General features: G+C 37.4%; 1 protein-coding gene across 7 annotated transcripts in view; it reads right to left on the reverse strand.

Moving 5' to 3' along the window:
• Positions 1 to 27,165, reverse strand: part of ANO4 (anoctamin 4) — a 201,641-nt gene that overhangs the window by 48,839 nt on the left and 125,637 nt on the right. For all 7 annotated transcript variants that reach the window (XM_033010211.2, XM_033010210.2, XM_033010209.2 and 4 more), the window contains 6 exons: positions 24,731 to 24,775; positions 19,890 to 20,021; positions 9,298 to 9,404; positions 7,314 to 7,369; positions 6,648 to 6,769; positions 158 to 292 (listed from right to left, as the gene is read on the reverse strand). In XM_033010211.2, coding sequence (XP_032866102.1) covers positions 158 to 292; positions 6,648 to 6,769; positions 7,314 to 7,369; positions 9,298 to 9,404; positions 19,890 to 20,021; positions 24,731 to 24,775 — 597 coding nt within the window. The remainder of the gene's footprint in view (positions 1 to 157; positions 293 to 6,647; positions 6,770 to 7,313; positions 7,370 to 9,297; positions 9,405 to 19,889; positions 20,022 to 24,730; positions 24,776 to 27,165) is intronic.

Raw genomic sequence — 27,165 nt, forward strand, 5'->3', positions numbered from 1 at the left:
TTTGATACCGGGTACCTTATGAGAACCAAACACAGTATTCTCCTGAGTATTCATTCCATAACTCAAAATGAAATAATTAACAATTCATGTGACGATCTCTTCAATTATTCATAATAACACACAGTTGTACTTTCCTTTATAAAAGTGCCCACATTACCTGACTTGGCAGTGGTTCAAAGTGGTGACTCCATACAAAAAGACAAACAATCCAATGAAGGCAGCTGGGAAGAGCATCCCTGTGTACCAGCCTAACCAGGCAAAGTACAGCCCAATTTTCTCACCAAAGTACCGTCTGTTTTAAAACACAAGACAGTGAAGTTACCTGCTAATCTGCTTAATCTTGCTTGTTAAAAGAAAATAAATATTTCTAATATATCTGAAGGGTAGATTAGAGAGCAGAGTCAGAATTTCCTGAAGAAAAAGTCTGCAAATAGGTTTCTAAATCCACACTGAGGGACCTGACTCATGGGTGAACTTAAAAATTTAATTTAAAAATTCACTAACGACATTTTACAGTGAGATGAGTCTATACCTCAGAAAGGAAACACCAAGTTAATTTAAAAAAGCTAGTTCTTTGTGTATGGGAAATTTATGGTTTGCTTTGCCTTTTGACCATGTAACTCTACTTTCCAAATAATTGCACTGAAATCAGTTTCACTCCTAAAACTGGTATAACAGCAAAAATCTGTTGGGCCTAAATTATTTCTAAGAAATTAACCAGAGGTTATTCCTCAATCCAGTTTATTTTCATTCTATTATTTATTTTCTTAGCTTAGTTGCTGGAAAACTAATCTCATGATTCTACCACAGGTGGAAAGTAAAGTGCAAGTGAGGCCCAACAAATAATTTTTCACTGACTTGAGGAAAGTCATCTGAATTAATCTTGTTAGTTACACTACTTAAAAACTAACAGCAAAGTGGCCAAGAAGTTCTTATTTTCTACATATTCATTAGTATTTTTCGTCCTCTCAAACACAACAAAACCTTTCTTTATGTGTTAAAGAATACATCAAGCACACAAAAAACCTGCTGAACCATCAGCACAGAAGCAGGCTCATGCATTGTCCTGTGTTTGATGGTCGTGTGCACAGTAGGCTGATGATCAGATTAAGATGCTTTACAAATCAATATGCAATTATTGTGCTTACAATGAGGATTTTAGGAGATTATTTGCAACATTAGCTCTAAAGAATGAGGCAAAATTATATTCTTGCACTTCAGAGACTTTGCAGACAATTTAAACTTGCATATCAACTGAATTTGAGAATAGCTGCTGATGAAAACCCACTTTTACACTAATGATGCAACTTCTGATCTGTCCAGAGACAAAGAATGCAGTGAGCCAGCACTGCTGGCTCCTTTATGCTACCAGAAAACATCTTTGGTAGTGAGGAGGAAAAGACCCATGATGGGCTGTAGGGTTGGAGGCAGTGGAGAAGAAAAAGAAACGCTTGGTCTGGAATGGACAAAATCATCAGTTTTCAAATGGATATAAAAAATTTCCAGTGTGAGCAATATCTGTCTGGGCTGAGCTCATGCTCTGCTGAATGATACTGACTTACATTGATTATTATCATTTGAGTTTACCAGCTCTATATGAGAAGTCAAACATTGTCAAGTTTTTATTCTTCTGTCATCCAACAGAGACTCAAATTTACAGGCTAAAGAGGTGGTAAACTAATGATAACATGCTCAGTTCTGACAAGGACAGCAGGTCTGGTTGTAAAAAGACACACTGGAAACTTATTTTTGAGCTCTGATTTAAGAGTGTTAGCAAACCCTTCAGCCTATTTATTTTCCTGACACCCAAGATGTCAAGCTGTGCCTGCTCCACTGAAAAGGCAAACTCACATTTTGAGCTTACTTCCACTGAATATTTATGACCTATTTTTTTACACTGACATAGTTCAAAGTAGTGAAGTAAATCTAACATTCATCAAAATTTATTTTTCTATTCCATTCCCTACATTCTAGGATAAACGCTTCCCCATTCCATGCCGCTAACCAACAAACATTCATGACAAACTTCATCTCCTATCTTGTTGAGCCTTTCCATCTAATGGTGCAAATCATAGTAGTCCTTTTTGATCTAGAGATCAAACAGCTTCATCCTGGATGAGAGCCAAGACAGGTTCAGTGTGTGCATAAAGAAGAATGGACATGATGGGGAGCAACTCAAATCTCTGCAATGTAAGGAAAAGGTATCTGAGGCCATTTGAAAGCCTGGTTTTAAAAATAAGTGCAGGATGTTGACATTACTGTGTTATATATTGGTTTAGATATGGACAAACAGCCTAGATCTTTCCCTATTGACTTTTTCTTCGTAGCTGATATTCCACAGGCTGTAGTATTGTAATTTGCATCAGGATCAAGTCAATATTTCGTTTCTTCTGGCCCTGTAGTTAGCATATTTTTTCTGTAAGTCTCTGCTCAGATACCACTAGGTTGAGTGCTACAGAAACAAACTATGTCAGTAACAAGGTCTTTGGAGACCTTCCTAGGCCCCATATTCAGAGCAGTTCTACATTTATCCCAATCCATAACTGGGCTACCCTGGACCATCATGACCCTCAGGGTCAATATATATAGAAGAGAAATTTCATATAGGTCTCCACAGTGATGGCAGTTCTCTTACCTGCATGCTGGTACTTTATCTAGAACTCAGTAATGTACATGAAGAATTCTAGGGATTGTTTTTCTAGGGTGCATCACTGTGTCTTACTTATACCTAAATTTCACTTGTTATCACTCTGCTCATTGAAGGTATCTTTGAAATTTCTCCAGCATTGATAACAACTGCATTTTTGTTTACTTTGCTAACTTATTACCATCCAACTTTTCAGATTGTTAATAAGATTAGAAAAAAGTGTTTTATGTCTCTGATGGTTCTCCCATGGAAAATTTCCTCTACAACTAATCTAAAAAGAAGAGATATAAAAACCCTCAAGCACTTAACAGAATAATCCATATAGCCTATCCTCATATATGCTGTACCATTAGAATAATAACAAAAAAATAGTTTCAGCTTCTCAATTTTATGCTAGAGTGTATACTAGCCCTCCAATATCACCTACCTTAATGGTGAACTGTCTCTCCCCTTACCCCATTCCAATAGTACAACTACCACTGACTTAACTGAGCCAAGATTTCAATCTCAGTATTTACCAATCAGGCACATTTTTGAAAAGTATTAAGCTACAAAGTCTGATTTCAGACCCATAAAATGTGATCTTGTATTATTCTGTGTTTAACAACCTTCATTATATAAACTTTTACTTTCAGGATGCCTAGGAAGAAGTAATGGAACTAGAATATAGAGAGGATTGGACTCGAGACAAGAACCTATCTCTCTTAATTAATCTTTTTGCAAGTCAGAATGAAATCCTATACAGAACCTTTTACATCAGAGAAACAAGTTGTGAGGGAGCTAGAGATTTCCAACAGGTGTTTTGGACACATGAAGACTTCGTTTTATGTCAGGAGCAATGGGGCAAGAAGGAAGGCATGACAGGAGATTGAAAGGGAGTTGTCAGATTGCAATCAGGTCCTTTAATGTAAGCATGGAGTAAAACTCAAGTTACTCAGGCGTTACTTTTGCTTTCAGGTTCATTTACGTACCCCTACAATCACTTTGTTAATATAGCTTTTCCCTCCTGTTTTGTCCTGTAAAAAACATGCACAAGCAGCAGCAGAAGCAATTTGTGCACAACCTAGAGGGAAGCAGCTATGCACAGAAGTGTGAAGGAGGTGATCCAAAGTCCACAGGAATCACTGCAACTGTTTCTATTGATTTATTTCATCTCAGAGCATATAAATATAGTAAGTTCTGCCTCTTTTCAATTGTTATCAATTCTAAGGATTTTAAATTATTCTTGTAGAGTAACTAGGTATACTAAATTCCAACAGAAGTGTAATTAAAATCATGGTGCCACATCTGTTCATTAATGAGTGCCTTTGCAATTGTGCCAAGTCTGCGCCTTCATACTGCCACGTGTTTCAAAGCAGAGTGAAAGCAGAATCGCGCATTTCCCCTCAAATGACATCTTCTCATTTATTTCCAGTGACTAGTATCTCCATAACAGCCAGCTGATGAGTTTAAATGAAATTTGGGAGGCACCAAATTGACAGCACCAGAGATGTAAGGCCTCATTTTAACAGCTAAGGAAAAGATAAAACAGCACCAACGTATGAACAATTTCACTTACCATTGTGACAACTTGACTTTAAGGTGGAAATATCTATTAATGAGATAATTATATTTTCTACATCTAATTTACTCCTTATCCTTTCTAAAGCATATAGTAAATGTGAATGTCAGCTAGCAGCAGTAAGCTCTGGCCAGATGTCTGTGGAAGAATTAATATCCATCCACTGCTTTTGTACAGATGGCAACACTACTCCCTTCAAGCACACCCTACAAAGCTGTTGGCATTGGAAAAAAATAAAAAAGTTGCTCATGCTGCAGAACTGGTACTAAAAATCTTCATTTTAAATTATGCACGCTGAGATGCTTCTGAGTGAAATGACAACAGGTCTTGCTGGTGTTGTCAGCTGTTCAAGGAAAAATCTCCAGCTCACTAGACACGTGAGCTGCTGAGAGTGACAGAAGACAGGAAAGATTTGGCAGGGTCTAAGGAAATGCGAGCGATATAGCATCTGTGAAGTGAGAAGAAAAAGGCTTTCCCTCCCCTTTCCTGTTACCACTCCTTCAGTAAATTCAATGCATCCATGGGTGCGCTCCAGGCAGCAAGTGGCAGGCGGGGCTGGGGCTGCAGCCCTGAGCTCGATGGCTACTGAGACTCATGCTACTGTGAATGCTCAGAGAGCCTCTCCGCTCCCTCTGCCGCCCTCCTTCTTGGGTAAACACCTACTCTGAACCACCACAGAACACCCTCAGCTGAGGGGTCTACTATTTTGATTGCTTTTTTTCTTTGTAAAATAGCTGTGGAAAATTCTGTGCATGTCATTGTGATAAAAAGCTAAGGCATCTTACAAAATCTTAAACATCAAATCCAGGCTATTCAAGAAGACTGCTACCAAGATTGAGAATAATCATGTGTCTAACATTGCTCATTCTATTACCATTTATTCTCATACTTAAAAAAACCTTCTAGATGCCTGATGGTCCATATTTATAAACCGAATTAAACCAAAACCGACATTGGCTTAACAACACTTTCACAAACAAGAAATGTTGATGAAAGTTTGACCACCATGGACAAATGGTTAAAAAACATTACAGAGATAAGTTGTTAATACTGTGATATTAATATCTTATTGTAGAGTGGGAAATTAAAAATAAAAAACTTCAGTATAATTGTTGGCTCCTCAGTAAATAAGCAATTTCCATGGTGTAATTTGAGAAAAATTCCATATTTCTGTCCAGATCAGTATATTAAATGACAAATAAGAACCTTTCAGGATTGAATTATCAGGTACAAATACATTACTTTGTTTTCTAAAGCATTTTAAAAATTATATGACTCAGTAAATTTTTAAAATTGTATTTCTATGTGAAATTTTTCTCCATGGAAATTAAACACCTCCTGTTTTATGAAATGTATAAGTTTTATATGGCCTTAATCAATAACACTGTCTGTCTCCAGGGCCACTCTCTACAAATCTTTCTATCTGGAAACAATTTTGACAATCAATAAAAGCAAAGGTTTCTATCAGTTACAGGACTTATAAAAGGGGAAATTAATATGTTGGACCAATTGCATGCTCTGTATAACCCTTCCCAGTGGCCAATATATCAATATCTTCAGTGATCCCAATACATATATAAGACTTTATTAATAGGCCTTTGTAGATTCATTTTTCTCTCTTCAAGTGGAAAAAAAAAACATTAATGCCCAACAATAGTTATGTCAACATGATCAGTAAAGGTTCTGGCTCTCTCTATATGCATAAAAAATATGTAATCCTCTATTAGCACATGCAAGCCTATTTGAAGACATGATTTAAAAGGACTATAAGAATTTAGAATCATATCTCAGCTTTCTCAGTGTTTCTTCTTTGCAGCTTACTTCCAAGATGGACACAAATTCGGACTGTGGTGATGTGGCTGGGCTGAGTTTAAGGGAGGTGGTACAAGAGAGACATCCAACCATTACCACTAGTGCTGCTGAACACAGTAGCACACTCAGTGACTATGAGCTCTGCTCCATGCCAATTGTAAGCATCATTAAACTTCATCCAGGACCCCTTCTGTGGTTGCTTTTTGGAAAAAAAAAAAAAAAAATAGAACTAGCTGTCTAGCTGATGATAGCCGTTTTTTCACCAAAGCCATACTTTGAGGAGGAAGAAGAACTTCAGTGGATAAACATGCAACCATGTCTCCCCAGCTTCCACAGATTTCTCTCTTCCTTTTTTTCTCAAATATTTTGCAAACCCTTCATTGGAAGTTATGGTGTCAGGAAACTCTAGAAGAAAACTTCCTTCATTCTCAGTTCCTCCTACAAGCTCCTCCATAGGTACTCCTCTGAATGTAGTGGCACCATGAATGAAATTGATTCCCATGACCTCAGGATCAGTTTTCAAAAACCACATGAATTAACTGAGCTTTTCATGGTTTTGTCAGATGAGAGATAACCTATGCTCAAAGTACCTATAAACGTGACATACTAAAAGCAGGAGAGTCTTACCTAACAAGGTCCAGTGGTTGGTATTTATACCATACTCCCCAGGAAGCCCAGCACTCGTAGAGCAGGTGTCTGTGGTTTTCTGCCCCATGTGTTCTTATTGAATTCTTACTTCTGTAACTTCCCTAAAATACAAATCTGGACATTAATGAACAACAGCAGCAAAAAAGAATATCTAAGAGATCTCTCTCAGTAGTGGTATGAATAACATAATTTGTGCAAATTCCATACTTGTGCACTGAAAGCTAAATATGACATTAAAAAGACAATTTCTTCTGCCTTCAGTCAGATATGAGATTATTCTTCCTAAAAAAATTTAAATAAATGGTGTTCCAAGTCAAAAGCTATGAATTAGAGAATCTCAAAGAGAAAACCACAATATAGTATTTTTTCCTTCTGAAAATATACTGATTTATCAAACTGAAATACTTTTTACAGAACGGATCCAGAATAAACTCTCTTTACCCATTTCTTTTTTGCTAGAAAAAAAGCTTTTTTTTTTCCCAATAAAAAGACATTACTAAATGGGAGGGATGTCAGAGGCAGATGCAGAATGAAAAAGAGAATAATAACATTAATAAGATTGAGAATAAATGATTACACAATTAAGAATTAATTTTGTGGGAAATGTCTGTTAAAAAAAAAAAAAAAACAAACTGAAAAACATACCTCATGAAGAGGAAATGCAGCTTCATAGGAGCCATTACTGAGCAATCGATTCAGACCTAAGAATGAAAAGTATCCAATTATTTATCAACAGAACCAGAAAAACTAGTAAGTAAAAAGCAAAACACATTTTCATAATAAGCTGGCTAAATGAAGTTTGAAGCCCATTGGCAGTAAAAGATACATGTAGAAAAAATAATCTTTTATAGATTTTGATGAACTAAGATATAATGCAGGCAAAGACTTGTTCAAATATTAATAATAATCTATCATTTATTATGCTGGTCATTTAAAGATTCATTTGTCAAATCCATCTTTAGCATAACTTCAGTAAAATCAGGGACCTTACACCAGGATTTAAGTTTGACTCATCAAGGAAGCTATTTAGATGAAAGGCTGTATTTCTTGGGAGCCAAAAACTTCAGTGAAGATCTTTATGTTTTTGAACTGCAGACCAGTAAAGCAACTGAAACTCTTCTTTTCCATATGATAGCAATGTTGTAAAATGTGTTCAGTTTATGTCTTACAAAAGCTGCTGGACTAACAGATAGAACAAGAACAAGACAGGCTGCAGTAGTACAAGACCAGAAAATATACTTAAACCTGAACAAAAATATTGCTATTTGGCACAAAAAAAATAATCGTACACCTTCTTTAACAGGAACTTTGAGAGAAATAGTGAATGACTGCTGAGATGTGGCCACTTTTCACTTGTAAAGTCATCAAAATAGGACTGACCAACAATTAGGCAATGCAAAACTAACTACTGTCACTAACAATCTGAAGACATTTGAACCTCATTGACCAAGAGGCAAAGAGTCCTGATTCCTTTCCAAATTCACAGGGGAATGATAACAGCAAGAATACAGCAGTGAAAAGTATTAATTCAACCTAAATAACACTTTCAGTGATTTTATTAGTATCTGCTTAGCAGAATATGCTTTCTTCCAAAGTCTCTAGTAGGAAAGCAAAACAGGTACAGCCAAGTCAGGCTTTGCTCTGATCAGTAATTGATGCAAGACTGTCTTCATGATAGGTACAACATAAGTAGATACATGAGGGAGCTTGGGATCTTGAGGCAGCTAGGGACTGCAAATATGTGTGCCAAATGCAATGGCTGCATGCACCACATGAATTCTTCCCTTTCTTCTTTCCCCTCTGCTCACTGTCACTGCTCAGAGCTATTGCTGCCCTCATCCCAGGAGCTGAGGAAGAAACAAGTGAAATTCTTGGATGCTTCTCTACCTCTTGAGGAAGGACAGGGTTTAAGCGGAAGGGAAATGAAACAGGCTGCAGAGTTTTGTGGGGATTGCCTCTCTGTGATGACCCAGTCTCTATGTGATACACAAGCAGTATGTGCTCTGTCACAAGACAGAAGAGAGCTACTGTTTTGTACTCCAGCCCTCTTCTGTCACTGCCTGCTCTCCTGGATCCACATATTTGCCGCTCCAAAGGTGCACTGCCCCCACGATTTGAAAGTGATGCACCATAGTTGTGCATGGCTTCCTTTTCACTGAGGTTCACCAGTGAACTCCCTTATGACTTACAACAGCTACAGAGATACAGAACCTTCCATCTCCTTTAGGAATAGACAGGTATCCAAGGAGAAGACTTACAGGCTGAGATGTACAGCAGCACAAATTTTGCCATCCTTCCAAATACATTTTTATGAAGGAGCAAAAGCTTCTCTGCATGAGTCTATCTGCTTCTCCAGCATCCTTAATCTGTACATATTTCTTGCTTAAATCAGTCTCTTTCCTCGCAGAGGTGCTAAATCCCATGTGGTGACATGTGCCTGTGAAAGCAGCCTGATACTACAGGGAAATAATCAGGTCTTCCAGGCAAAGCCGCTACAACAGTAGTGGGTGAGATGTAAACAGCTCCTAACTGAGGTGGTTAAAAAGGAAGCAGAGTCTGTTATGAGCCCAGGCAGACTTCTCTTTTTTTGGTGGGACCCATGTTTGAAAGCACATTGCTCAGCACTTACCAATTTTATTCTTCCCTTCTTCGTATTTCATTCTTTGTAGGATATGGTGTACAATTCTACTTCTTGTAGCATTATTGAAGAAAGTATCTTTGTTGTGTATGATGAAGCTATATAAAAATACAAACAGAGGGCATCTAAGGAATATACACGCGTTTAAAGCAAATATTGAGTTCCATTACTTTCTATAGCATGCTAAAAATCTACAGTATGTGAGCAAGTGCAAGGAAGATTAAAGGACACCAGATTAAGTGAGATGATTCACCAGATGAGATGATGTCAGTAACAGTATTCATTCCATAACAAAGAATTATAGGGAGAAGTCTGGACAAAGATCAAAGATATTTAAGCATTCATTATGATAAGCATCACTTTTAGATAATTCACTGAAAACTACAAAATACTTGCACAAAAATTTGCAAAAGCATAAGATTTGCAAGTGCAGCTGTAGAAATTAAAATTTGATTTCTATTTCAGGCTTCTTTTTATGCTTTACCATTACGAGTCAGATGGAAACATCTACTTGGTAAACCACTCTTACTGAAAATTAAATACTATGTTATAAAACACTATATACTTCTATGTTTGGTCCTGGAAGCTAAAATAGAGTAGAAAATTAGCTTTCAGAAGCTGTTTATGGAGTTACATACGAATGCAGGTTCAATAGTTTAGACAGAATTGTGATGAGTCCAGCAAACTTAAAAAAAAAAAAAAAAAGCCACAAAATATATTGTATTGATTAGATTGGCTGGCATAATGTATTTTATATAGATTGCTTAATCCCAATATACATACTCAAGGAAAACAAGATATTTTAGCATAATTACTGGAAAAATGCAAGCAATATATGCTTTTACAAAAGACTGTTTCAACTTGTCAATTAAATACTGCTAAAGAATTCTTACAGTTGCTTGAGGTTTGTAGGGCTTCAGGATAGATTGTGACAGTGATTTAGACACCTGAATAAGCAGGTAAGTAGATGGAGTTTCTGATTAAGTAGTCGTGTGCACTTATCAAGGAAATTAAATATTTTTTTTTAAATGTGGTCCTTAGTAACTTACTGAATAGAAAGGTTCATATTTTTAAAAATACTTTGGATAAGAGGTAAGATTGTTTTCCTCTTCTGTGTTGGTGAAGATCTAGAGAATTGAATAGACTGAAAATAAAATGGTAAAATCATAGAGATGCCATAGAGAGACCAGCCTGTAGGACTGCACACTAGACAAATCCGATTTTAACAGAGATCATCTTACTAGGGAGCTTGGTATGGATTTATGTCACCTTCTCTTCTGCATAACATGGGATCCACTGTTCAGTTTTCTCCTCAGATAATTTCAGCAGGTTTAGAAAACCTGCTCTTTCAGAATGAACCTTCACCCACGGAAAATCATACCTGGCTTTGCACCTTCACAGTCATTTGGAAAAAAAGGCAAGGAGTCCAACTTCTGGACTTTGGGGACTCCATATGATCCCTGTTTATTTTCAAAATTCTCTGCCAAATATTCCATACAAGACAATCTCTAAATTCCTTATGTTTGGCTTCAAAGGCAGATAGAAAAAAATTTGCAAAGTAAAGGTATAAAAGACAAGCTGCTCCAAGAGCACCATTATTAATGAAACCTGGTTTTCTAGAGGTTACTATCTCACGTCTCCTTTCCCACTCCACCTCAGATACTCACAGGTCATTTCTGTGAACAGTCTACTCAGTACTGTATTCCCAGCCCTCTTCCACATCCTCACTATTCCCACAGCCCTACGCGTGCCCTACAGTACCTACTGAAAGTAATATGATTTATACATATTGGCTGACCACCATGTGTGTGCCAATTTACCAATGGGCTGCTATCACACAACATATGCAATTGGTGTGCACGCCACTGCCTTTTCTGTATAGGTACCATTTTGGGCCATTATGCCATTTCAGGCTGCTAATACTCACAAAGGAAATAAGACTGTCCTTATCTTTGAGACAGCTACACCTGTACTAAATTTAGTTGAAAGTAATCAGTATGTAAAATAATAAATATTAGAAGGACTTTGACAAAAAAGGAAATATTGTCATCACACAAGTCTTAATTCTTTATTAAATTCGATTAAAAAAATAACCTAAACTCTGAAGCAGATAGAACAGCATTATTTCCAACTGAAGCTGGAGCTCTCTGTTAGGCCATTTTAGTAGCAGCAGAAACAAATTAAAAGACAGTAGTAAACTAGGAATGAACAGTTAGCGTTTTTGCCCACTTTGTTTCATTTTCTTTTAATGTCTGCCTTTCCCCTCCAAGATCTCACCTCTCAGGCAGCACTGAATGTTAAAGAACTGTGAAGGGAACTTATGAAATCAAAACAGCATAGTAATTTTCATTCTGATTTAGCTATGAGTTCTTGTAGGACTCAACTGAGAATTGAAACACTTTATCTGGGAAACTAGCAACATTGATCCAGGCAACACCAATAATGTCAATCTATTCTCCTTGTGATATAAGGTTATCTTACCCACCCGTTACCATGACTGCATACTGCAACTACAGGTAGTTATTTCAACAGCTTTTCTTAACAAGTAGTTTAATAGTTTTTCTGCATTTAGTCACTTCTATTTTCATAAGTCATAAATGAAAAAAAGGCAAAAATCAAACATTATGCAATCTTAAAAAGAAATAAGAACTACTTGTTTAAGGAAACACTTTACTCATTTGCATTTATTTACAAACTTAGTGTTTGTGTTGTTACAGTTTTTGATCTCATGTGGCCAAAAAGGAACAACTACATGTGCCTGTGAAGCAGATGTCAACACCTCAGTATAATGACTGACATGAAGAACTTTGCCTATTTCAGAACTAGCTGAAGCAGTCCTAAAACATGTGTGAGTGTAAGAGCTGCAGAGGTTCTGCCCTGCCCATCCTTGTGCCAGTAGAAGGCATGTAGGGGCAGGATGGTGAGAGGAGATGGAGAACTCACCATGACTAGAGTAGGCCATGTCCTTCAGTGTCTTCCAACATTGCTCATGGAGACATGGATGCAGAAGAGACGATAGAATTCATCAGTGGTGAAAAAAGAGTGCCAAAATGAGTCCTCTGTATGTCCTGGACTGTCTCTCACAATATAATTGTTCTGGGATGGAATTGCATGCAGTAAAGGTTAAAAATAATCCTCATCTATTTTTGAATATAAAAATCACAGGGTTTTTTTGTTCTTTTGTTTAAATCAAATATGCAGATTATTTCTGTGAAATTGTCTGTAGAGCAGCCCCAGAAAGAGCAGTATCATCATAACCAAGGGGTCAGGGAGCTCTGGCACAGAAAACAAAAATAGGCAGACATGAGTGGGAGACATTGAAAAGTTGAGAATATCTCAAGTAGTTGTTACTATGTGTTAAAACATCTCAGAGATTGACATAAATTAGGACAATGCCAAGGAGGTTTACATTTTTTGCAAAAATCACAGAATTTGCTCTTGTCAGGTGAGAATCATGCAGTTCAGTGTAGGACTTATCCCTTTCTACTACCACCCTTCTCTCCCATGCTTTAAGGACATTTCTTCCTCCAAAATTTCTATGCTCCAGGTTGTCTTCTTTCTGAATGTGGGTGGAAAATCCATATTCACAGAATAGCCATCAAGGCTATTTCATGGTCTGCAGCATCCAATGAGGAATTCAGAGGAGAAAGACTTTTTCAGTCTTTGGAGAATCTCACCCTTCAAATTTCAGTTCTTGGGGGCCAGAGGTGCACACATTTCCAAACTAGGTGTAGATAAATATTAATTAGACATTAGAGACCTATGAGCTGCATAAGACAGAGGCTTTCTAGAAAGCTTTTTAACTCCTGTTACTTTCAGATAGAACAGTTTCCTCAGCTGTTCTGTTTCTGCTGCCCTTGTTAGAATTTCAGTATGCACAAGGGTTTGAATATTTGTAAGAGCAATAAAGCTTGTTTTCAGGCTATGTAAGGGTTTAGGCTTTATTTAGGAGACATTTCATTGAAGGTTTCGATCACTTTGTCACCTCATTTGTAAGATAAAAAATAAGTAAGGATTAATACACTATTATTTTTATTACCCATTAAGTTAATGTATAGGTAGATAATAAAGCCAGTGATTTGTTCCACAACAGTTAAAAACATTAGCCTGGTCCTGTAAGCCTTATTTGTGTGAGCTGTCCTTACTCAAAAGGAAAATCCCAATGAAGATAATGAGAGCACTTCTGGCAGGAAAGGTTCCAGAGTTGATCCTTAATTAAAGTCCCTTTTAAAAATGTCATTGTGGAAATATTGCTCTTACTGTAAGCGACATGAAGAGTCAGTGAAGGTTAATTGCTTTGAAATTATATTTGTAGCTTTCTTAATTAGACTCTGAACTGGAGATTTCAAACTATCTTTCCATGGATAACAAAGCACAGCAAAGCTAACTGTCCTGTAAAGAAGGCCCTCAAATTAATGCAAATTCAACCAAGAACAAACTGACAATTAATTCCTGTTCATACATCCTCTTCAGTAATTTTGCAGGTTGTACAAACCCTTTAGGGGGGTAAATTTAGCTCCTGAATCTTTGTCTAACAATCGTTTGAAAAAAATGGTTTTCCTTTTCAATTCATTTTGTAGATGCAAAAGGCAGGAAAAGGCTATTTCCTGCTGTACTGGTAAGATATACAAGCTGCAAGCTGAACACCCATTGCCTGGTTACAAAGCTACAAAGTGAGGATGTGTGCATGCATGTATCAGTGTGCATCTTTGCTCCATGAGATTCCCAGACACTGAAACATTTCATGTCTGACACTCACCATACCAAAATGTATGTTCCAAGCAAATGCCTGCTGCTGGAAGCAGTACAAACTAAAAGCACAGATATTGTCTCAAGTAGTAATCACTATATGAGAAATGTATTCTTCTGTACAGAAAAAATGCCCAGCTGTCTGTACTGCCAGGTAAGCCACTGGCAGTAGAGAGCTGTTGTTGGCTGAGGCAATAACAGGTTTTTACTTCATTTAACATCAAAGAAAATCATCATCTGTAGTAGAAGCAAGATGAGCCTGCAGTATTCCAGTGAGAATATTACCACATATCTCTGTAGTTTATTAGTTTGAAAATGGGTATATTATCACTTTCTGTTTATTTTAATTTTGCCTGACTTCTAAGGCTGCAGCTGACTTTTTTGTTTATCTAAAAGAAAATGTTTAGTAATGGTTATCAGGGGTTTTTCACATCATGTGCCTAACACAGGATCACTTTGGAATGAAGAATGTAATAGTGGCTTTATCTGTTTCAGATTTGGTACATCACAGCCTCAAAACTGCTAAAGTAAAATAGAGTCATGAAAGTGCTGGATCTCTCCTCCACCTTCCTCTGCCCTTCCCCCCAAATCACTCTACCACCCATATCACTTCTTAATTTAAATTGGTTCACTCAGGAATACTCATATGAGATTGAATGAGCTTTAGGTATTTTTTAGGGATGCCCTGTTTCATTCAGTTTGCCAGGCAATTAAAACTTCCAGAATCAGAGAGAATTTAAAATCCCATTACAGCGCGTTTCCAAGTTTGGCTGCACAAAGATTTGTTTAAGAGCAGGAATATTACAGGCTTGTGATTCCTTGATTATAAAAATCTGTTTGCAAATGTATAGTTATTATACTGTAGAAGTATTTAAACACAAGAATGATTCAAAACAAGCAAGTGTTCATGCAGCCCTGTGCCTCGTCCCCAGGGGGTTGCAGTTCCCTGACCCATCCATGATCTTGGGGTGAAGCCGCTCAGGGGGACACAGGCACAGATCATCTTGGTAGGGATGGGATTTATCAGGGCCAGTCTAAGCACCAGAGAAAGCTCAAAATGTAACTCCTCCCTAAGAGGCACTTATCTTGGAGATCTGATGAAAATACAGGACATCTTGTCCTGTACCACAAGGGGACATAGTACAAATTAGAATAACTCCATTAACCTCTGGTATGCAGGGCCATTTTTGTTTAATTAATCCAGATACTGTCCTAGTCCTCTTAACTGTGTAAGTTTTTAATCTAATCTTCACTGAAGTAATAAATATTTATTTTAAGTGGTTTATTTTATTATCTAGTAGATTAATATTTAAACAGAGAGTTTATTGCCTTTGGAAGAAAAAAAAAACAGGGGAAAATAGTTCCTGATATAAAGTTTGAAATCTCTAAACAGCAATTAAAAGCATTTTCCTAGCTGGTATACAGCTATCTAAGAAATTGCAGCCAATTAATACTGTTACTATTCCCAACTGACTAGCAGCTCACTACATAAAATAACCAAGATGTAATAGAAAAAGAACTAATTATCATCATGTCTGATGGAAAACATTTTTCACATATTGTGAACTGTGCATTCTTATAACTGATAATTTTCAGAAGAAATGCTTTGGCACAAATAAAGTTCTTTCCAAGCTGTGGCTGCAGGAGAGAGATATTACTCAGAAGCCTATCTTGAAAATTATCATTTTGTATTCCACACAATTCCACAAAATTCCAGAAAAATACTTGTCTCAGCCAGACAGAGCTTCTTTCCTCCAAAAAAAGATTTCCTATTACTTAGGAAATACGATGAATTTTGGTCTGACAATTTTGTGATATACCCTATAAGGTATGCAATAATTCATTTAAAAGAAAACTTGAAGCCATGCTGCAAGTTATAGGCACATCTTACAAATGTGATTCTTGCATTTTCTTCTTTGCCTGTTTTGGAGGGAGGGCAGATTGTTAGCTGTGTCTCTTAAAACAAATTTAATTTTTTTCTGAAAGCTAGCTTTTCTCCACATTTGGTCTTTTCCATCTGAACAGGAAAGAACAATACAAGAAAGAAGACAACTGTCAACTTGTTCTACTAAAACTGCACGTGCTCATTGTACATTAATATTTCAAAAATATTAATTCTTATTGAAAAAAGGTCTGATCAGACCCTGCTGGTTTTGGTCGTAACTATTTTCTTCCCCAGACTCCGTATGGTAAGTAGTGTCAGTCATCTGTATTTCCATGTTTTTAAAAGCAGCTATCACAAATGAGGACTGTACTCAGATCATGTTACAAACATCAGCTGTATCAGACTGGAGACCTGGATGTGAAAACTGTGGCTAGATCAAAAAAGATAAACTGCCTGTTCTTTGGTGAGGTGAAAAAACATCTGAGGCTATGAAGAAAGGAAGAAACAAGGAATTCCAGATCTAAACTGCAATATTGCAATATTTGGACAAACATAAAAAAATGGACAAGCTCAGATAAATATTTAAGGAATAATATTTTAGAAAAGTAACAGCACATAAAACCAGGAAAGAAGGAAGAAGTCTGTGACCTCCAGCTATGTTACGTGGCAAAACTTACAGTGAAGACACGGACAACTTATTTGAAACTTGGTATATGGAGATTTATATGTCCAAGATGGTTGTATTTGTGAACGATTTACTATGTGGCCATTAAGCAATTGTTCAGCATATCTTGGATAAACACTGATTTATGACAACACATAAATCCTAGATATGTTCAACTGGCAAAGGTACATACCTTGCTTTCCAAAAATACTTGTACAATATCCAGAAAAATCCTTGTTAGTGAAATTAAAAGACTGATTATATGTTTTAGGCTCCTGTGACTATTTATTCTCCATTCTCTGAGGATGTCAAGAACTCAACATGACACAAACATTTTCCATCCTCAAAAAACGGCCCTGTGTTGGATGAAAAGTCTTAAACAACACCGGGGTCAGCCAGCTGAGCATCGATGCTGTACTGGGACACTTCTTGTCCTGTGAATGCTCTGTCTGATTCAGTTTCAGCACAACTGTGTGATGGAAGAGGTGCAGAGTCACATGTAAAAGCCAAGAATAGGGAAGATTGACACTGTTATTCTAGCCAACAGAATTATGTAGTTATTGAAGACAGTGTGAACTCCACAAGTAACTGCCCATGACAATTATGTAGCTTCCATTATAATTGCATTGTAATGGCAATATGGTATGTTAAGAGCACTCTAGCAAAACCTTAACTACACAAAATATGAAAATGTGTGGACTTTTCTTACCACTAACAAACTGCAAGATAAATTATCATAACATTATTGTAGAAGGCAGTTCTTCAGCTCAAGAATTTCAGTAACTATTTATCTTCACATTCCTAAAACAGTATTGTGGGTCTCCAGGTTAGAAATGTAAATAAAAGCCCTAACAGGTTTTTAAAAAAATAATAATTATATTCCATTAGTAACTTTTTTTGCCTGTTAAAAGGCAAGTAAAAGCTTATGTAATACAACAGTGACAACTGAAAACTGAAGTTTTAATATGGAGGCAGGGTTTTATCAACTTTGGAGCATTTTTCTGTTACTGTTCTGAGTAGGTGACAATTATCAGTGCTGCCCTTGTGAAGGTTACTATGCTTAGCAGTGGCTAGAAGTGAAAGAGAAATAATTTTCTTAGTGATCAAACCCTTATCTGGCACAACAGACTCAGACAAATGAAGGTGACAGTCACAGTAATTGCTGCATCAGTTAATATGCATTAGGATAAACATAAATAAAAAAATCCATTTCTATTCATACTTCCCCCATGTCTGGGGATAGGTGGGCATCTTTACTACTGGCTTTAGTACAGGCCTTTCAACAGAATTTTTACGTACATCATGGAAGAAGCAGCAATTTGCACAAAGTAAGAAGCAATTTGTACAAAGTGAACTCCAACATAATACACTTATTGACTGTTAACTGATCCTAATAAAATAAATCTTTGTAACTCTACATTTCCAATTATTTAATATCCACACTCCACAATCAAAGATTAAAAGTGCATACTAATGATGTTCCTGAAATGCTCTGCTTACCAACACACCCTGAAACTCTTGGAACAATTAAAACGCCTGCATGGAACTCACTAGACTAACATTGAGCAAGACATATTTCAAAATTCTAGTGAAGTAGAATAAGAGAGACACAGCCAACAGGCTGGAGCTTGACGGGAAGACAAGAACCCTGTCAGAGCCAGCACCCTCTGGGAGAAGGAGAGCAGCTCAGCCAGAATTTATCAGTCCTCACACAAAAGGAAAGGAAGACTACACAGAAAGCAAATCAGAAAATGTCAGACCTGCTGGGGAGTAGAGCCGAAAAGTCTGCAATGATGTAAAAGAAATGCCAAACAACAGTGAGAATGTTAATGAAACTAACACAGTATTTAATAACCCCCCCTGCCAGCTTACCAACACAAACATGAACAAGGAAGAAGAGTGAAAAAAATATTCTGGTTCATATATGTCAATTCTCCTTCCAGCCACAAAAAGCCCCTTTCTTATGTGCTGCAATTTTAAGGGAAGTTAATAGTTAATATTACTATTAATGTCAACCCAGATGTCCCAATTTCTTCAGTTTTTATTCTCACTGGTCTAGTCTCAAACTAACTTGCACCTATGCTTCCTCTTGCAGGGCACAATAACTGAGCCATCTTTTTGCTCAAGTATCAGAAGACTCTGTAGTCTGAACCTGATGTCTATTCAGGATACAGACATTTAGTGGACATAACCCTGGCTGGTGACAGGTGCTAGGAGCAGACTTCTACTGAAATTTCCCTGGAGATGAGCACCTGGTTTTGTTTCTTCTGCTGTATTTGGAAAGATACTACTTGTGGCAGAGGAGGTCTATTTTATTCATTCATATTGCAGCTAATAAATCCAGTCCTTGAAAAATCATTTATTCAAAGTGAGGCATTTAATAGCATTATATCAACTGGCCTTCTCCTTGGATAAAATCCCATATTTCAGATTTTTATACTTTGAGCTGCCTTGAATTCATTGTGTGTCTTCTGTTAGTACCTTGGACAGTGCTGCCTATTCTTTGTGATTTTGTTCTCAGTTAAGTCAACGATTGTTTCCCATATCACTAACTATAAGACACCCTCTTTCTCCAAAATTTGACAGCTCTGAAATTCAACATGGGATCTGAAAGTCATGTGGGGCATATTGCGTTTTGCAAGTGAACAAAGGCTTGTAGTAGCCAAATGATTTCTCTAATCACATTGGTGCAATACCAGTGCCATTGGTATGCCTGGACAAGTGTCACTGATAGGTCTGAACACTGGAATTTTGCAAGCAGTTTTGCCCCCATAAAAGTAAAAGACAAATAAGTACAAACAAAACTACATTCTTTGCTTTCGTTAGAGTTCTGTTTGCTCTACAGTCATCACTAGGAATGAAATGCAGCATCACTTTATTTTGATCATCAGTGTTAGAAGGACTAATTTTGATTATGCTAAGGACATAGAAATGCTGAAAAGAAGTTTTAATCACATCTGTAAGGGACAAAGAACAACTAAACAACTTCAATTCTGACCCAAGAGAGAATTAGTCATTTGACTACTTTAGAGATATAAATGAAATTCCAGTGAATTAAAAGGAAATTTCCATTGATTTCCTTTAACTTTGAGCTGGACCTTTAATTATTAGATATGTAGACAGACTTCATGCTCTCTCTCAGGACTCTCTCTCTCCCTTTTTGTGACATAGAACTAATTTGAAGGCACTAGTCCTTAAGACATGAACTAAGAAATTGATTTTTTCCAAGGAGAATCCAAAAGGAAAAGTTTTCTTCTTATAATTAAGATATAATAAAATACTCACTGATGGATCCTTTGTTGGCTGAATGGAGCAGTATAGCAGTCATTCTCCTCCAGATCTGGTAATGTCTCCTTGTCCAGTTTCATTGGCTTTCTAGGTAACCATCCTCGAAACCTGCTTATTTGTTTCTCGATCCTGCAGCACACGAAAAGTGTGAGCATTTGAGATGTTTTTTCATTACATTTCAGAGCACTTACAAAGAACACATGCTGGCAAACTAGGCCACTCAATATTTGCAACTAGAAAAGATGCAATGTCTTTTGACTTTTTTGAGGCAGACAAAATTATACGTGCTGAACTTGATTATTAATAACCAGCCTTCAGCAGAGAAGCATCTTATTTCATCTCAGCAGAAAAACAATGCTGATGGTGCATGCTGCTATAAATCTCATTAAGCCCAGTAAGATCTTGGCAACCCTCTAAACCTTTATTTCTCAACATTTCAGTTAGTTTAAATTTCAAGCTTAATCAACACATTAGTCTTTGGACAGATAAACATTATAACAGCAGAAAATGTGGCAGAGAGTTTTGGCAGCTAAACCCCAGCAAGTTGCATCCCTTTACTGCTCTCCATACGGATTCTAACCTCACAACTGATGCTACAAAAAATAGGCTACTTTGTTCATATGGTTCAACTGTAGTGTCTTGCAATACTACAACCTCCATGAAACCAGAATACTCAGTGTATAGATTAATAGGTGCCTGTTACAGATTCTTATATTTCGAAGGTTACAGCAAACTAAGATCAAGCTGAAAAAAGGGCAGATTTAACTGCAGGTGCACACATGCAAAGATGCATACTGAAATAAAGGGAAAGGGAAGAATCAGAGATGATTGGAGAAGACAATCCAAATGAAATCAAAATCCAGACTAAAATGTTTTCATGAAAACCGCATCAGAAAGATGATATATGTCTGGCACAACGAGCCCTACTTTCTCAGAAGTTCCTAACACCTTCAAGTCCTAATCAGTGATCTCTGCCTGCAAAAATCATGGACTACCAATTATGGACTATGCACATATTTCAGTCACTGGATGAATCTTTGCAGGAGTGGAGTTAAAGGGCATGAATCAACATCCTCTGAACTTTAAGTCCAGTTCTGGATGAAGTGCAAGGACTGGAAATGTAGTTGTTCCTTTTCTTTTAACAGAAGTCAGCACATTAATTCTAAGACCAGCAAATGCTGTGAGGTCTGCACAGTCCCTCTGAGGAAGGGCAATCCATACAGAAGCAGCTGAGTGTGTGGGAAAGTGACATGAAATTATTGCATACTTTCATTCAAAATACATACAGTATTTCCTGGAATATTCAACCTTCTCCTATCAGGTATTTTTGTCTTGAATAAGAAAGCTAATGCTGATTTTTAAACATGGGCAGATTTCAAAATTGTAATCAAATTATCTCTACTTGTTTTGGTACCATTTATGTATTCCCATTGTGGGAATAGCATGGCAGGGCGGGGCACAAATTTACCATCAAGACTGTTTGGAAGAACTGGAGTGTGTATACAAACATAACATAAGACATATGAAATTAATCATAAACTCTTAATGGGCAGTGTTTGCACTGGCCCAGCAGTTCAGAGCACAGGAGGAGGTAGTTTACAAATGTCTGTGCCCAAGCACAGGTGAGGTGTCAGATCCCAGGGCTGTAAAAGGCCTGACCAACTGTAACTCTCCAGCTACAGCATCCAGACTGACAGCCTTGAGCTAGTCTGTGCAGACACTTATAGGAATGACAAGGGAAAAAGAAGTTCTCTACAGGAGAATTCCCTGTCTCTTGGCCTCCAGTTTTAACCCTGTAAAGGCCAGAAGCTGTGAATTACTGTGTATTCAGCAGGTTTAGTGACTCTGGGTATGGAAAAGGGAAGAGCAATCAGGCAGAAGTATTTTCTAAATATCTTGTTCCATGCTTATTTGTTAATGAAAATTGTTTGAATTCACTAAGCTATTAATACCCTTGCTAATCTGCAATCCTTTCCCATTCACCCTGAAAGTCAATGTGCACATTTGAGATACGCATGCTGAAGGTTTATCACACCATGCCTGCACGCATGAAGGCACAGGGTACTTTCCCCACTTAAAGAAATGTATTATTCATGTCAGCTTCTCACTGCGTGTACCCAGAATTTGACTAGTTTGCCATTCTCAAGGCTCAGATTACTTGGCATGCTCAGTGAGCCTGCTGGCAAACCGTCTGAGAAGGTTGTGAAGCCTTTTTGCAAGGCCCAGAACATACAGTACAGCCACCCCTAGGGAAAAAAAAAAACCTGGTTATCTCCCTGGAAAAGAAAAATGACCAAGTTTTTAAATTGCCTCCAGCTCACTTCAACAGTGACATCAGCCAGAAGCACAGTCTTCGTAGTCTGTAAGAGCATCTCTCAAAAAAAAAAACAAAAACAAACCAAAAGCTGAAAGAATGATGTTGCTGCTAATAAACATAGACACCCAGGGTTAAAAAATATTCTGTTTTTTATCACTTTTTCAAGGCTAATCCATGTCTCACTTTCCATTATGGAGAAGTTTATATACTCAGCTGAATAGGGGAATAGTGTTTGGAAAGCAGATTAACCTAACACGAGAACAATAGAGTGCATGGACTGATGAGGCACTGTAGAGTTAAGCACACTGAAAGAGGGGAGTGGAAGATCTGGTAATAATATCCTTCTTAAATTCCTTTTTTAAAAACATTTGTTAGCCTCATAAGGCAAAAAATCATTCTTCTAATTCACAGTGCCTCAAAGACAGTCTCTTCTACTTCAACCCTGCCCCTGCTCTCCAAGTCTAGTCTTTACTCAGTATCCTCTTTCTGAAGACACATATGCTTAACTCACACAAAAGGTTTGTCAAATAATTTCCAATAAACTGCTTTCTCACTAGGAAGTGGGGTAGGGATAAAATTGTTTTTTCAAAGGAAAGAGGGAGTTAGGAAAATAAAAAAAGATTTTGAATTGAGACTGATTTTTATCATTGGGTCAGCTTTGATAGAGCTTTATGCACACTGTAGTGCCAGATATTGCCTTAGTTTAGTTTTTAACCACAATGCAGGTACTGTATGGGTACTTGATACCCCTCCTTTCCTCTAAACTGTATTAGAGAGGTTTTGTTATTTGAAATTCTGAGATCACTAGAATTTTTCAGAAGGGAAGTTCAAGTCAGGTTGACAAGTTGCAAGTGACCTGCTCTGGGCTTTGCCTTGTAACAGAAGTCTTCTTTAAAATAAATTTTGCCCAAATGTCAACTGAATGTTTGGCTTAGCTCACAAAATGGACTAAAGCTTCATTTACTTGTAATCTTCACTGAGCTAGAAGAAGAGGAAATAGATACTTTTATTGAAGCTGTATATCTGCGTTTCACCTAAATGAAAATAAATCTGAATATGTTTTATTTTTTCATAGTTTTCTGCCTCAAGGAGCTATTTATAGACCTGAACATAAAAATTGAATTTAGCCAAGTTTTCTCATCACTCAGGAACTAAAATACCAGAAAAAGATCATACTTCTTTCCATACTGACTTCAAATCACATCCTGACTCATAAGAAAATTAATGTAAAGCAAAATTTCATACACCACATATAAGTGCTAGAATCTTCACCTACTCCTTCCTATATATCGCTTTAGTCAAAGCAGTTATGTCTTAATTAAAATTAAGAAAAATTCCAAAGTTAGCAGCCACTGTAGTATCTATTGTAAGCTGGGGATGGAAAGTGAGGGAGCATCAACAAACTTCAGAAGAATTGTGTGTGTCTATTAGCCTGTGCCGACTAGGTAAAAAGCCCTAAGTCCACAAAGTGCCCATTTGGTGCTTACTAATGTAAAGAAGCAAATACTATAATGTGAGATTAATGCTGGTACTCTCAAGTCACCAGCACATTGTGCTGGAATTTAATATAAAAAAAGCTTTTTAATATGCTCATACAGTAGAGTGATAATATGTGATTTATTTTCCCATGGATGTTCATCTACTGACATTATCTGCAAAGTGATACAGCTGTTTACTCCAAAATGCAGATTTTTCAGATTTAATTCTTCTCTCTCAGAGGATCATGGGAATAGTTTCACTGACCTCAGAGTGACACAGACCCTTTTCAAAACTGCATCAACAGCGCTGTGGCATTAAATGCCAATATATGATCTGGTATTTGCCAAGCCTGTTTATTTTTTAGGCTTTTTGGAGACATTTTCATTTAATTGCCCAAGGTATCAAAAAGAAAATGCAAACTGCAGCATTGGAAGTTTTTCATTGCATTAAGTCGGACATAAACCAGGCATCAACCATAACACTAAATATATTTAAAACTGAGTGAAAGCACTTCAAAGATTCTTGAAAAATACTCATCTCTCAAGCTCAATAACGTTACAACAGAGATGAATTTGGTTCATTGCCTTCCTATCTACCAACAAAGTACTACACATCTCCACAGAGGAAGCAATAAATAAATAATGCCATCACTATTATAAGTAAGCAAGGTACACGGAAATGAAAAAAGAGCTGTAACTGTGGTATTTTAACCCCAAGAAACTCCTTAATGAGCTACATGAAAAGAGATAACAGCGTTTGCACTAACACACTTATTCTTTAAAAGACTCCATCAATTGAAAAATATTTCCTTATTCCTAAAAAAGGCAACACTGATAAAATCATTTGCTTCCTTCACATTGCAGGTGCCTTAAAAATGCAAATCCTGTATTTGTTTTTGCAGATATCCTAGTGTGTAATCATTCCCTTCTCCCTTTTTACAAACACAGCTAATAAGCATTTCCTTCCAGCTTAACCTTAACCATTACTTTTGCTATTGGGTCCAAATGAATGTAAACTGAACTGGCATAAGAACTGTACTCACCTATTCATGAACTTGTATCGGCGGTGCAGGTAATAGATTTTTCTCCTGGAAGAACAGCAAAAATGAAGCCAGTCGAGAAGAAAACCCATCGTCAGTTACAGTATGAACTAGCAAGGAAGGAAAGGAGATTGAAGACAGAAGCCTGTAAGAGGTGGAGGAAGAGACTAAAAGAGAGATTAACAGAACTGTCACAGGAAGCCACACAGACTCTAGTGGCATTTGAATTGCAAGAAGGTCATCATTTTCCCATTGTCTTCTTTTCTGCTATTTGTCATGTGTGAAAGACAGGGACCCAAAGACGTTTCTATTTCAAATAAGTCCATAAACTGTTGCAGGAATCCTATAGGACTGATACAAATATGGATAAATTATCTGACATCCACCAGTGAATTATTAGAGCTGCATTTGGTGAAACACAAGGGGGAATCACTTAGAAAAGCCAGGAAAGTGGTGCCTGATGCTGCAATGTGCCATAACACATGCAGTGCCAATGGGGACCAGCGCTTGCTGTTGGGGTAGCATCCCCTGAAACAGAATATAGGCTACACAAGCAAATGAGCATGTGCTCAGCACCCACTCCCTTTGCCCCTCATACAGGCACAGCTGATTCCTGTTGTCACTGCAATAAGCTGTGTGGGAGTGTGCGTGGGGAACAAGTGAGCAGACAAGGGTGCAGGGGCAGACACATGCTGACCAAGGTCTCAGCCTGCCTCTGGCCAGTCCTGCAGGGCAGAGCGGCCCCCTAAACATCCCGTGGAGATCCAGAACTGGGTGTCCCACTCTGCTGATGGCAGCTCTTGCTCTCCTCATGAATGCCTATAACACCACAGCTGTCAGGATTTGACCCATCACCTTCAGCAGAGAGATCACATCTTCATGAGAGTTAAGAAAATCTGAGGGCTTTTTCATGTGCGTTTGGGACAGATACTCCTTACTGGAAGATTTGGGTGCCTGCCTGAAGTCCAGTTACCTCCTCCATAGGCTGACTTTTTCATCTGCTGAAGGTCATCGCTAAATCAATGGGGTTTCTGTGTATTCTGAGAGGTTCCACTGTGTAACACTGAACGGTACCACTTCTGGAAAATGAAGGGCTCACATCACACATATTCTGAATATTCATGTATATTAAGTGTACTGTAGTAATGCTGTTAGTGCCTTGGAAGGAAGCATGCCTGGGAGCTTTCTAAAATAAGACAGCATTGATGCTTTATAATCTAAAGAAAAAAACCTGGTTAGTATTCCAGGTTAATTTTCAGGACTTAGAATTTAAATAATGCATAATATATTGACATTATTTTTGTTATCAGTGCCCATATTGTGCTGGTGAAGTGAAAATTTCAGAACAATTTCACGTTGGCCAGCCTCCTTCAGCCACCTCCACAAGATAGTGTTATTTATCTTGCTCTACTCAGCAGGAGAAGGGTCAAAGCTAAGTGTTTCTGAAGATGCCATCCAATGCTTGATTTTGCTTCAAATATTCAGAGGTATCCACTTTTTTGGCACCTCTGCTTTGAACCAGCAAGGATTTTATTCACTGATGCGTGGACCATGGACTATTTTAACCTTAAGTATTCTGAGCTGTAAGCAATCTGCAGCCCTTAAAACAAGGAGTTAGACAAGTGCACCTGGAATCAGGCAGTCTAGACTAGTGGACATTTTGTAAAATACTGGTCCTTGTTTTCAAACAGTAAACAGTACTGTTGCTCTTAAAATAAAATTTAAGAGCCTGCCCAGCAGACATTAGTAAATCACCATAGTTTCCTCTTAACAATACAGTAATAATTCTCTCTCTGTGGATGTGGGGAGAATGAAGCTGTGGTCCTGACACAGGTCAAGAAACCTTTAGTATTTTCGATGCTTTCTATGTAACCTGTATGGCAACTACTTTGTTACTTGCTGAGAGATAGATTTCAAAAAAAGGACTTCAGATCAGGAAAGAACAAGCTGCTCACAGTGACTAAAATCTGAGTTCCTGCTGTATTTCTTAATCATGAGACCTTATCCTCCTACTAGGGCAGGTTCATCTCAAGAAATGTCACAGAATTCAAAGGAGGTACACTTTTGGCTCAGCCCACTGTTTCTATGGCTAGAACATGTTTTAAAAAGAATATTAATATCTTGAAATGACTTGTGATAGCTTTTATATTTTTCTCTGTATCATTAAAAGCACAGGAGAGAACAGTTGAAGATTTGCTGTTAAAATGAAAACCAAAATACATATGGAATACACCTGCAATTTTTGTCCTTCATTCACATCCATTTTTCCTAGCAAGTTCTGTATTGCTACAGCTTGTCTTATACCAGAGACATTTTTCTTTCTTAAGTAAGAAGAAAACAGAAGAAACCCTACAAAGAACACCAACACACTAGTTGCATATTTTGAGTCTGATCCTTTCCTTGCTCAGGAGTAATTCCATTAAAATCAATGGAGTTAT

This window comes from Tyto alba, unplaced genomic scaffold (assembly GCF_018691265.1).
Source record: "Tyto alba isolate M040663 unplaced genomic scaffold, T.alba_DEE_v4.0 Super-Scaffold_2, whole genome shotgun sequence".
Classification (NCBI taxonomy): Eukaryota; Metazoa; Chordata; class Aves; order Strigiformes; family Tytonidae; genus Tyto; species Tyto alba.